The 12,816-nt window shown below is 50.1% G+C and overlaps 1 protein-coding gene across 8 annotated transcripts in view; it reads right to left on the reverse strand.

Annotated features, from left to right (window-relative positions):
* The window catches only part of CUX1 (cut like homeobox 1), a 362,320-nt gene that overhangs the window by 73,185 nt on the left and 276,319 nt on the right, over positions 1-12,816 (reverse strand). For all 8 annotated transcript variants that reach the window (XM_037139195.2, XM_037139194.2, XM_053655326.1 and 5 more), the window contains 3 exons: positions 5,729-5,787; positions 1,843-1,891; positions 982-1,078 (listed from right to left, as the gene is read on the reverse strand). In XM_037139195.2, coding sequence (XP_036995090.2) covers positions 982-1,078; positions 1,843-1,891; positions 5,729-5,787 — 205 coding nt within the window. The remainder of the gene's footprint in view (positions 1-981; positions 1,079-1,842; positions 1,892-5,728; positions 5,788-12,816) is intronic.

The following is a 12,816-nucleotide window of genomic DNA, read 5'->3' on the forward strand; positions in this document are numbered from 1 at the left end:
GCATTATGGGGGATTCAAAAGGGAAAAAAAACCAAGACCAAAATGCAAAGTTTGCCCCACAAAAGGGAAAAAAAAGTGCAGATTTTACAAGGGCCAATGAGAAGTGTTGGTTTGTTTTTCAATTGAATTTTTAAATCAGCCAAACGAGGCCCCCCGGAAACAAGCAACATGCATTTCATGTTTGCACCTTTCTTGTACGTTGCAGCCTGGAGAGTCCCCTTGACATAGATTCAAACTCCTAAAGTGACAAGGAGCCGGTACCACACACAGTAAAGAGTTGACAAGTCGCAGGCCTCTGATCAGGCCTCTGGCACTCGAGCTATTACCAGGAGGGCCCCACCTGAGGAGCAGCAAACACTGACATTCTGGGACCAACGGGTTCTCTCACACCACTTGCTCTGAGGCGAATGCACTGCACCGAGTCCACTCGATCGAAGGCACGCACATTTTAAGAATGAAATATCATCGAAGCCCGAGACACTTTTAAACGGTTTACCAGCTGCCAAAACCAGAAGCAGTCAGTGACGCCACCACTTTGGGATGAGCAAAGAAAGGCTAAGGATGGGGGAGGCGTTCCCAAGGAAAACCTGACAAAGGAAGAAAAGCTCCACTGAGCCTGGAAGGGCGGGGCCAACACTGGCAGCAGCCCCGAACACACCACGAGAGAGAGGCCGCACAACTAGGAAAAGATCAGAAAGCCAACGTCCTCCGAGTGTCCCTCCTGCCATCTCCTGCAACACTGGCTCTAACTGACCGCCGCAGACACTCCGTGGCCACAGCCCTCACTGTGACCGTCATTAAGCAGGCAGGGAGGGAGGGAGAGGAGCAGTGAGGACGAGAGGAGACCAAACACTTATTAGTCAAGGTTCTCATCAACCGGTGATATTCCCGTCATGCATCGGCCCAGACTCACAGTTCACCTTCCTCTTCCTCAACCCCTGGAAGGGGCCGAGCACGGCATGAGAGACCCTGTCAACCTACCGCTCAGGTCGCTGTTGGAGATGCGCAGTGCGGCGTTCTCGGACTGCAGCGAGCGGTTCTTCTCCAGCAGCAGAACCTCCAGGGGCTTGGACGCGTCCTAGACGAGGCAGAGTGGGGCTCACTGTGGGCGGGCCGTGCTCCCACGACCCAGACCCCAGACCCTGCAGCCCCGCTCCTACGGCTTCCTGCCTGACCCTCTATCCCATTCTGGCCCATCAGGGACACGGACTTCCCTGAAGATGCTCAACACACGTGTGGGGACATGCATGGGAACCCTTTCCAAGAGAATTCATTTCAGTCAAAGTAATTTTCCTTCTTTTAGACAATTATTCTCTCTTCTGTCTCCTAATTCAAACTGTCTAAACCTAAGCCTCGTCTGGCGCAGGACTGGCTGCAGAGCCGCACAGCTGTCAGAAAACCACTGTCAAGGACCCAGCCACGCAGAGTGGGCTGCTCTCTGGGCACCAGGGGCAGGATTCTGTTACACGGCTTAAATTTTCCCTGGCTACCAGGTTACCATGTGCCGCTGTCACCTCGCCTCTGCAAGTAATACAGGTTCCTAGGCTGGCACTTTGGGGGCTGATCTTCAACACAATCTGAAATAGTTTTTATTCAAGTTCGAGTTGGCAAGTACCAACTTACATCACAATTTCATTTAAATTGAGTTACCAGGTTTGGAAAACACTAACTTTCCTTTTTAAGTAAAGATAAGTTGCTTTAACTTGGTTAAGCGTTCTTAAGGAGTGGCTGTCAGCTGTGGGCGGGCGGTCTCAGAAACGCAGAGGCGGTGACACTAGGGACGGACGTGCCAGTGGCAGTGCTGATGCCCCCACACGCCTACAGCGAAGTGAGACCATGTACCTGTGTCCCAGCTCCTTCAGACGGTGCAAACTCCATGGACTTCAGAATACTGCGAAGAGCAAGACAGGGTGGTTATTTCCTACTCATACCTTTGGTAACAGTCATTCTAAATAAGCATCAGCATCAGCATTTCCCGCTCTCCAGGAACGGAGGATCTGACAACTTTAACAACTTCCCTGGCAGGATTATCATCTGATAATGTCTCCAGAATAGCTATTCAACTAGCAGTTGGCCAGCAAAAGTATCTTGCCCGGCATGTAAATCACTCCATATGGAATCACACCAGGTCTGCTCAGAGTATAATTTTAAAGTTGAACACAGACATAACATTGATGCAAGTAGAATGTATTTGTAAAGCTTAGCGAGAAGGAAAGAGCTGATACAAGAAGCCAACCTCAGAGAGAAACCTCAGCACCCCAGTGCTGCCACCCCATATGCTCAATTGGGAGCTGGTACTGGGGATGGGAAATGGGCAGAGAGCACGGCCCCATGGCTGGACGGCTCAAAAACTGGCAGGCACCTTCTCCACCACCCCAGGACGGGGAAGGAGCACTCTTGCAAAGGTGTGGGAGAGCATGATTATTTCTCCTTTGTTCTCCTTATCATTGAAATCACATCAGTCTCTGGCATGTTTCAAGTCTGAGAGCTGAGTGAGTCCAGGTGCCCAGAACTGATGCTTCTGGTGCTCCTTCAGCGTGTGCATTGCTGTATTTCTGTGAGCTGTTGGGAGGAGAGGGCGAGTCCACGTGGGTGGTCCCTCACATACACGGAATGAGCACAATATGCATCCCAGGCAGGGGCTGCCCGAGTTCTCCCAGCATTTCTGACGCCACAACTGTAGCCTCTGCCCTCTCTAAGCTCCATGGAAGTGTCACTAGGAGAGCACGCCATGTAAAAATACCCAACGCCCCAGGAGACCTCTTTCTGCCACAGTCACCACAAGGTTCAGTGAGCAGCTGACTGCTCTTAGTTTCTCTATGGGTGTACAGGTGCACTGGCCTAGTCATATAAACCAACAAAACAGAACGAAGAGGAGCTAATGGGAGTAAACCATGTATCGGGTTGGCCAAAAAGTTTATTTTTTTCATATGATGGCCCTACTAGTGCTTAGTTGTCTGTCAATTTCATTCAAAACCATTCTGTTAGACTGTATTGTGACAGCTGTCATATTAGCGTGCATTAAAAAAAACTTATTGAAATTGGTTTATTTTTGTGCAACCACTTTAATACTGAAGATGGAAGAAGATATTCAACATTTTTGGCACAGTATGCTTTATTATTTTAAGAAAGGTAAAAAAGCAACTGAAATGCAAAAAAAAAAAAAATTGAGCAGTGTATGTAGAAGGTGCTGTGACTGACTGTGTCAAAAGTGGTTTGCGAAGTTTCTTGGTACTACTGACATTTTGGCCAAATAATTCTTTGGGGCTCACCGATGCACTGGAAGGTGTTCAGCCACACCCCTGGCTTCTACCCACTAGAAGCCAATAGTGGGGGATAGCCGATATGCTTAAAATATTCAAATCAATCAAGTCATTGGTGAAAGTAAAAAAATGTGCCTTTTATTTTATGGAAAAAACTAAATGGACTTTTTGGCCAACTCAACAATTTTATTTCACAGCAGGCTGTGGGAAATACTAAAAGGACTCAGCCCCGTCACATCAGACAGAAGCCTGCGATGTGTCCTCTCTCAGTGACCTCTACACTGCTCACAACCATATTCTGTCTGCAAGCTTCTTTAGATCGTGTAAGAGAAGATGGAGTCTTGGAGTTTATACCGAAAGCACCAGCGTCTCTTCATTTAGTCAACAGATATCTATCAACGACCTGTTACACGGCCGACACTGGAGAATCAGAACCACTCCGCTTCTCACCCGCACGAACATCACGGGCTCTTTCAGAGCTGACGGAATCCAGATAACATGGGAAGGGGAAACCCTATGGGGGCCCTTGGACAGACCGGACTGGTCTGCAGACGGGTCTGTGTGTTGAGCAGTTCAGAGTCTGGGACGGGCCTTGAAGGCGCAGGATGCTTTATAGACTGTGGGGGAATGCGTCCCGGGACAGAGATGGGAAGGAAATGTGAGCACGTGTCTGAAAAAGCACTTGGATCTCTAAGAAGCTGGAGGCAGAGGTCACATTTTATCAGAAAAGCCACGCAGTGGGGTGGCTTTCTGATGCTGATGTAGTTAGTAGTGGGGGCTGGGTCGTGCAGATGAGACAAAAGGGCAGCAGGAAGGCGGGAAGGGTGCTGTGGAAGGAGGTGGGGCCAGCGAGGCAGGCTGATTAATGGGAGGACCAGACCAGGGACGCGCTGCAGGCTAGAGTCAAGGAGCCTTGGGGATGGAGGAAAGCTCCGAGTGGAGGCCCAAGTGCCTCTGATTCCACACTAGCAGACAGCATACACTTACTTTCTTTCTTTTGAAGGGGGACAAAGAGGAAATGGGAAGAAGACTGTGACACAGAGGCAGGTACAGAAGGTCCACCAGGTTAAAAAAAAAAAAAATAGAGCTTGAAGAAGCTGGAGCTGTAGAGAGGTTGAGGGACTGTCCAAGAAGGTCCGGCAGAGGCTGGGTGTGGGCAGTGGGAGAGAGTGCGGAGGACTGGGCCTGGAGGCACCTCATCAGGGAGGCTGGCGGAGGTCATGACTGAGGGGAGGACATGTCTCGCCTGGACATGGTGGCAAGAAGGTCCAAGGGGCCTTGTATTGTGCTTTTCTAGCAAACCCGAGGGAACAGAATTGAGAATACAAATAACAGCATGGAGAGTTGGTTGGTGTATGCTTATTTTAAAAGGAGAAATTAAAAATGTCAGCAAGAGAGAAATGAGCTGACAGAGTAGCAGGAAGGAGTAGGAAGGGAGCCAGGGTGCAGGTGGAGGACTCAGCCTGGAGAATTTGGAGGAGAAGCCAAGGACAGAAGCAGTGATTTCGAGGCAAAGGGGAAAGATACAGGATGTCTGTCTCCTCTGTGGGCAGAGCACCAGGATGGCTGCTGGGGCGGGTCAGGGCTCAGGTGAGGACAGAGGAGGCTGCTGAGGGTATAGAGGGATCCCTGGGGCAGCACGAAGCCCACAAACAGCAGGGGAAATAAAAGCCTGTAGGGACCCAGTCAATACACCAGTGACTTCCTTGCAGGATTTGATAACCTGGCTGTAGAGGTGGAGGATGGGCAGGGGAGACTCTGTGAGGCCAGGCAGGAGGATGAGGGGGCTGTGTGCTCTATAGTGGGGTGCCCATGAACTCCAGGCTAGTGGAAGAGGCCATGGACTTGGAGTGTGCTAGAATTGGGGAACAGGTTAGGGATCAGAGCCTGGGAGCTGCAGAAGGACCAAGGGTACGCTCTGGGGAAAGAATAGGAGGCATGAGGATCAGGCCGGGTGGTGGGGCCTAAGGAGGAAATGTCTAAGCTTAAGTATGTAAATTAGCACTGAAGGGACAATGCCCGGATGCCCTCCCTCAGACAGGGAGTTGGAGGTCGGGGGAAGAAAGTCTTGGAGTCTTGGTGCCCAGGGAGGTGTGAGGCCAGGTGCACTCTTCGCCTGGAAAATGTTTCCCTGCTTTGCTCTGCTTCTGCTTGGGGGAACTTACAGCTGAACAACAAGCTTGTATTTTGTCATTTCTAAAACAGTGATGTCTGCCTTGATTCTGTGCATACTGGTTTACTTAAACGCACAGCTCCATAAAAAGTCCAGAGGACCCAGGCACATGCCTATGTGTGAGCGCCCACAGCCTGGGCAGCCCTGGGCCCGCCCCATGGAGCAGCATCTGCTGAGGCCAAGACCTAGGACCTGGGGTTGCCCCCTCGCTGCCACTTAGAAGGAATTTCTTAGCAAATGTCCCCAGTGAGCTCTGGCTCGTGAGTGGCTGAGCAGGCATCTCCACACTTACTTTAGTTCTTTCTTTACCTCTTCATAGTCAGCCTGTCCTTTGAGTTTTTCTTCCAGTTGCTGAAAACAGAGAAGAGTTTTTTTAGTTGCCATGACTGAAATAGGTCAATGGACTCTGCTGTGAACTGAGTGTTGGTGTCTTCCCTCCCCTTCCTGGTGTATAACTACGTTGAGATCCCGACTCCCTCTGTGAGGCTATCCAGACACGGGGCCTTTGGGGGTGGTTTGCTCATGAGGGTGGGGCCCTCAGGAGTGGGATCAGTGCCCTCAGAGAGGTCCCAGAGACCTCCCGTGCCTATCTGATGCTGCCCTGGGAAGACAAAGCGAGAAGGCAGTCAGGAAGGGAACTCTCACCAGACACCAAGCGTGCTAGTGTCTTGATCTTGGACTTCCCAGCCTCCAGAACTGTGAGAAATGAGTGTTCTCTGTAAGTGCCCCAGTCTATGGTGCCCTATTATTGCAGCCTGAGTGGACTAAACAGACTTCACTGACTACATTCCCTGTAAATTGTCTGGTGGTCACTCTCTGCTCTGCTGTGAGCATGCATGTCAGCGGACACAGGCATTCTCTCTCTCACACACTCACACACACACAGCAACATAAGGCTGTAAGATAAGATGTGGAAAACAACAAGGAAAAGGTCATTTTGTAGGAATACCATGAAATGGCAAACAGAATGAAGAGAATCTCTCCTAGTATTTTGAACAGAATATGTTTGGCTCGCTGATGCATATGCTCAGTTGCCGACGCCTTTGGTGGAATTCTGCAAATGGAAGCTGTGAACGCCTTTGTTGTTGAGATGGCCATCAGACAGGCACCAGGAAAAAGCACCGGTGGAGGCCTGTTCGGGGGCCAGCAGGGCTGCAGAAGGACACAGGACCCCCTGATGGCCCTTCAGAGGAAAAGTAGGGACTCCGGCCCCGGGGGCTCCAAGGGTGACAGCATGTTTCCCGGGTGGGATGACGCTCCGACGCGCTCCAGTGAAGTCTGCACGCCCCCGCGGCATTCGGGGAACTGGTCTGCACAAGCTCCGCAGGCCCGCTTGCTGGAAGGGCCTTTGGCATAGGCTAGACAGCAGAGGTGCTTCCTGTTACAAAGGTGTTTTGGACTAGTTTGCTTTTTTCTCCCCCAAACGGAGCTCTGGGGGAAATAAGGCAGCTTAATATAAAACATGAAGACCCAGCCTGTTGGAGGGTGGGGGTGGTTTCTAATGATTTAGCTATTTTCAAGCCTGGAGCGAACAAATTCCAGTGCCTGAATCAAAGCACCTTCCCATCTACAGGGCTTCCAGTTGCCACCTGCGTGACCGGCCAAAACAACGATCACGGTTCAAAGCCAACCGGGAACATTCTAGAGTCGTGGGAGGAGGTGCTCCTCTGGCCAGCAGCCTGGACATTTACCTGAATCCCACCCTGTTCACTGTTTCAAGGATTCACTGTTCTGTAAACAAAATTCATTTAGTCCATCTTTTCTATTGCGTTTCCTGGCAGTTTTGTGTATTTTCCATCGCGTAAAATTGCGCTGTCCTAGTTCCTTTTTAAGACCTCTTGCCAATGTTACGTATTATAATGGTTTCTGAGCCATAATCAAACAGGGGGAGCATGCACTCATTTCCCGACAAAAGATTCTCAGAAGGTGCTCATGAAAAAGTGATGATTTCATTCTTCTCCCTATAGTGGAATAGCAGGAAGCACTAATGTGCCAGCCTTCCCTAACAAAAGATTATCCACCACAGCTGGGACACTGAAACACTTTTCAGACTGAGGAATTCACTGATGCTGGACACGAAACACACATAAAACGTGGTCATGTTCAGAGATCAGGAGAAAGGAAGAAAGGCAGTGAGAGGAGGAAATATGGGGCACTTCAGAACTCAGAATGGCATTGAACCTGGAGTCAATTCTGTCCCTTATAAGCTGGGTAACTTTGGACATGTTAATGAACTTGTCATCTGTAAAACATGATAGCAGCAATTACCTTAAAGGGTTGAGCTTCAGGGCACAAGGCAAGGACACGGTGCAGATGTTGGCACTGTGGGGCCTTGGATGCTGGACCATCATCACTGCCAAGTCCCAGTTCCTCTCCCTGAGCGCACAGCTGCAGGCCTTTTCTGCGGACCCGAGATGGGCCCTGATCAGAAGGCTTTAGGACCACAGCCTGCGATTTGGCTGCATGTAAGTATGCACAGGGAACTACATTGCTTCCACTGGAATTTCCGCCACCTACTTAGGGGCGGCTTAATTAAGAACCCAAGACCATGCTTGTAAATCTCTAGTGATGTCTCTGGCTCACTGGGGGAACAAATGGATAGAGGTCTGACAAAGCTTGTCCCGACCTGAGAACTTTCAGCTCGTCCTCACGGAAGTCCCCGCAGAGCACGAAGCAGGAGGCACGGGGCTGAGCACTGGCTCTAAGGCTGAGGATACCCATCACGGCACAAAGACCGAGCACCCTCCGCTTGGTTCTTTGACCTGAAACTCTTTGCTGAGAACTTGGAAAGTCTACTTTTGAAGACTCAATCTGGAAAGGGCAACAGATGCTCCGGTCTGTCATTCTCGCTGGAGAAAGACTCTTCTTTCAGATTTTGCTCACACTCATCGGGTGGGCCCCATTCTACACTTGGTTCTGCATCCTGCTGTCTTACTTAATTGTTGCAACACCCTGCAGAGGCAAACTGTCTGCACAAAGAAAGAAAAAGAATCACTGAGTTCTATGATCAGACCTGCTGGCAGCAATTCCGGGAGGAAGCGAAAGGCTTGTGTGCTGAGGCCAGGCCAGTGCCTGTGGAGAGCCTGCGCTCTGAGCCTGGCCGGTGGGGTGGAGCCGCGCAGAGGCAGGGCGACCTTCAACAAGACACTTCACTTCTCTAAGCCTCAGTGTGTCCACCTGTAAACGGGGGTAGTGCTGCATAAAGTACAGCACTTTCACGTGCAGTAATGCCTTATTAAGTGCTTAGTGTGGCACTCGGCACACAGCAGAGCACTCGTGAGGGCAGGTATTATCGTTACTCTGGTTATTATTACTTTGTCCTTGGTGGGGGATCCTGAATATGACTGAACTGTTTCTGGGGAGACTCAGTGGTTCTGAATCTAGGGCCTGTTTATGAAGCTCTCCACATCCCAATTTGTCACCTCCCAGTGTCCCCACTGTCCTATGGCAGGTCCATGGAGAAGGAACACAGGTACTGGGAGCAATTTTGACTGTTAAATGCTGATGGCAGGAAAGGCAGTTCCAGATTCTGTGCCACAAATGCAGAATTTGGAAACCAGATTATCCTCCTGAAAAGGTACTTATGTAAGAACACATGTGGGTTTTACACCGACACATGAGACATGGCCAAGTGTCCGAAACAGGTTGCTAGCCCAGCTCTGTTCTGGCTGAGTGTGACCTTTGTGCCCCTCATGTGAAAAATGGGGAGGGTTTTCAAATAACAGCAGTGAGAAAAAGTAGGGCAAGCAAATGCAGGCTGCCAAATGCCCCTCAAACATGACTGTTTTATAATATAGGTCACATACATTTGATAATAGAGAGCATGTATGTAGTTCCAGGAACTTAGTAGCTGCTCATCAAATGTTTCTTGAATTCCTAGAAGAGTTATCTATATGAAGTTCTTAAAATCCTGGCTAAGAGTCAAACAATAAGGACATTTAATTTAAAATGCAAAGTATTTTGGGGTGCGGAAAATTAGGCACTGCATTTATAAAAGATGTCTGTCCTAGTCAAGTTATAACACAGGGCTTTCTGTATCTAGGGATACGAAATTCAGGGACCTCTGGCATGGGAGACTAATGCAAAGACCCTTGGGAAGGCATCATTTTCCAGTATCGAGGTGAGGGCAGCAATACTTCTCTGCAATAAAGCAAACTCTGGGCCAGAGAGGTGACTGCATTCCAGTGTGTACATGGCTCCACCTTTCTCCTCCAGGGGATCAGAACCAGGCTCTTGGCAGTGCTGTCTGAAGACTGACAGCTCAGGTGTCAGCGTGTGACCCCTGGTCCTCACCTGGGGCCCTGTGCTAAGGGGCCACCATTCAGAGCGGAGTAAGTGTGACTGAGTTCCCTGGTCCAGGGGAGGGCATTGAGGCACAGCCCCTTGGGTTGGTACAGCCCTTGTGGGGTCCAGGACTGGGCAGTGTGCACCTGAATGGGGACCCACTCCAGTTCCCAGTTTCTCCTTGAGAGGTGGCATGTATGTAAATATTGAATCTACTGATGCTGTGCAAGGGGGAGGAGCCCAGAGATGGCTGGGAGGGAGCTATGCACATATGGATGCTGAGAACTCGAAACAAAGGCCAGAAGACTGCAGGGCCAGGTAGGGGGTTGGTGGGGAGAGTGGCGGTTAGGTCGGAGCGCTTGCCGCAGGCTGGAGAAGTGTGACTCTGGACAGAAGAGGAGCCCCTGTAGGCAACCCTGTCACAGGTCACCTCTAACTTCTATAAGCTGTGATCTACGTGTGACCCAGACACAGGGCAGATGGGAGCCAACTCCTTCTCATGGAATAGTGTCATCACAAACCATGGGGTCTTGGTCCAAATAGGCCACCTGGACAAGACCAGTCACGGTCAGTTACGGGTGCTGCAAGCTGGGACTGTGCTAGTGTAACATCTGGGTCAGCTCTCCAAGCGACCAGAGGCAGGTGTGTCTTTCCAAGACGATGCATCACAGATTCCCACAGTAATCAGCTCCCTGAGTGAACCCCCCAGTAATACCTGCTAGTTTGCAGTGCTTTCATAGGGGCACACCTGTGACCTCCAGCCTCCCCCAACCCCAACACAGCCCTCGAGGCCTACAGCACCAGGCCCCCTGGTTTTGTCAAAATTGCTTCCTGGGGGCCCCTCCTTTAGGGCCTTGCCACTGCTCCCCGAATGTGGCGACCTTTGCCCTTCCTCCTCCCTGCAGAAGGCTCACTCTGTCCTTCCCTCTGATCCGCTCGCAGAGCCTTCCAGGCCCAACCAGGGCGAGGTTCTGGGAGGCTCGGTTCTGGGAGGCTCAGCTCTGGGAGGCTTAGCCCTGGCCTCCTCTGCTTTTGAGATGCTGATGCTAGGATGCACTCATGCCACCCAGGGTAAGTTTCCCTGGTGTTCAGTGGGTGCTGGCCTCTCCTAACCTCAGTGACCTTCACCACAAGGCAGCGGCCATCATACCTGTTTGCTCCGTGAGTGTCAAATGAGATGTGGATGTTACAGCTTTATACACTGAGACGTCGATAAGATGCTTGTTAAAACATCACCGAAGGCAGCCTCTGTGCGGAGTAAACACACTGCCAGGTGAGGAGACTTATGTAACCAAAGAAGCAGCATCCAGAATGAAAGGCACCGAGTGACTCTAGAGATGCAGTCATCAGTCTTTTTTCCTGTCCTACCCTTTCTCGGGACACACCATGCTCTGCAGTGGGTCAAGAGGACCTATCAGCACCTCAGGAGGTGTGGTGAGGGGTGCAGAGGGGAGCCACACAGTTTGGAGACAGTCCTGCAGGTAATTCCAAAATACCTGCCAACAACTGTGATTTCTCCCTATGGGAGGTTGCCATCCTTTTAACTAACTTTTCTTATAAGCATCATTTTTTAAAAAGATTTTATTTACTTATCTTTAGAGGGGAAGGGAAGGAGAGAGGGAGAGAAATATCAATGTATGGTTGCCTCTCATGTGTCCCCTGCTGGGAACTGGCCTGCAACCCAGGTGTGTGCCCTGACTGGGAATCGAACCACAATCCTTTGGTTTGCAGGCCTATGCTCAATCTACTGAGCTACACCAGCCAGGGCCTTATCAGTATCATTTTAAATTGAAGCTTTTGGTAGTTTTGCTTTCTGTGCTACAGTGAGCATAGTGCAGGTGACTGCTTAATTATACTGCCTGCTTTAAAGTGTCCCAACAGAAGACTACAGAACAGAGTCATCAGAAAAGCAGCCTGGTAACGGCAGCTGGGTTCTTCATTAATTACGGATATGGAATTATCCCCTACAAGTGGCACTGTGCTTAAGCACATGTCAGGACGGGCAGGAAGGAACATCTCCCACTTCTGAGTCTGTTTCCACGTCTCTTCAAAGGTCAGAGGACATACTACTGCGTGTGGAGAATGAGGTGTTCACGGTGAACTTGGCTCGATGAAGTGGAATATAGGGAGGGAAAGACTGGAAAACACCCAACTGTCAATTTATTCTCAAAAAATTATGAATCAGTTGTTTAAGGGAAGGGAAGAAATATCAATCGCAAAGAGACGGAGAGTATCGGGTACTAGAGAAGGCGACCAATGAGTCCCTAGGTCCACGCCCCTGCAGAGTGCCCCTGCAGAGTGCCCCACCAAGAAGTGCTGGCGGGGAAACCCCTGCATGCTCAACCCTCTTTAATTATCTCAAGATTCTTGTGAGGCCTACCTCCCACACCCCACGGGTGACTGTCACTAGCGTTTGTCTTGGAGATGACTGCTAATGTTCTTGTGAGGCACCCGCAGTTCCAAGATGGTGAGAGAGCAAGAAGCTGCAGTATCCTCGAACAGATCCTAATTTGAATCCTGCACAGAATGTCCCAGAATCCCTACAGCTGGCCAGTGTGGTCCAAGAAGGAGAGGGCTGGGGGGAAAACAAGGAAGGGTGGGGGAGGGAGGAGAGGAGAGGAGAGGCCTGGGGAAGTGCAGGTGCGGCTTGCTGCTCCTTCTGCGTGGCCCCCAGCGCTGGGCCGGAGCCAGTTGCAAAAGCATCAGGCTGTCAATCTGACAAGTCTCATTCATAAAATATTTTCCTAATAATTGTATCGCTGCTTAGTTTAGACTTGCGACTATAAATTATACACATTAGGGGGGAAAAAGCCCTGGGAAGGTATCTCATTCAATTAACCTTATTCCTTTGGGGAGGGCTAATGCCTCCTGTGTGTGGGTTCGATGCTGGGGAGAGCTCCACTCCTGGCGATGAGGGGTTAAGATAATTAAAATCAGAGAAGTCTTGTTACTAGAGGATATGTTTTGATTATTAGATCAGATGAAGATAAGGGAGCAATAATTTTGGAAGAAGTATTGCTGAATTGTTTCATTAACTGCACAGTATTAAAGAATTCCCCCAAGATATGGATAAAGAACATTAATTTGTGAAAACTG

The sequence above is a fragment of the Artibeus jamaicensis genome, unplaced genomic scaffold, assembly GCF_021234435.1.
Source record: "Artibeus jamaicensis isolate MK-2021 breed Jamaican fruit bat unplaced genomic scaffold, CSHL_Jam_final contig_956, whole genome shotgun sequence".
In the NCBI taxonomy this organism is placed as follows: Eukaryota; Metazoa; Chordata; class Mammalia; order Chiroptera; family Phyllostomidae; genus Artibeus; species Artibeus jamaicensis.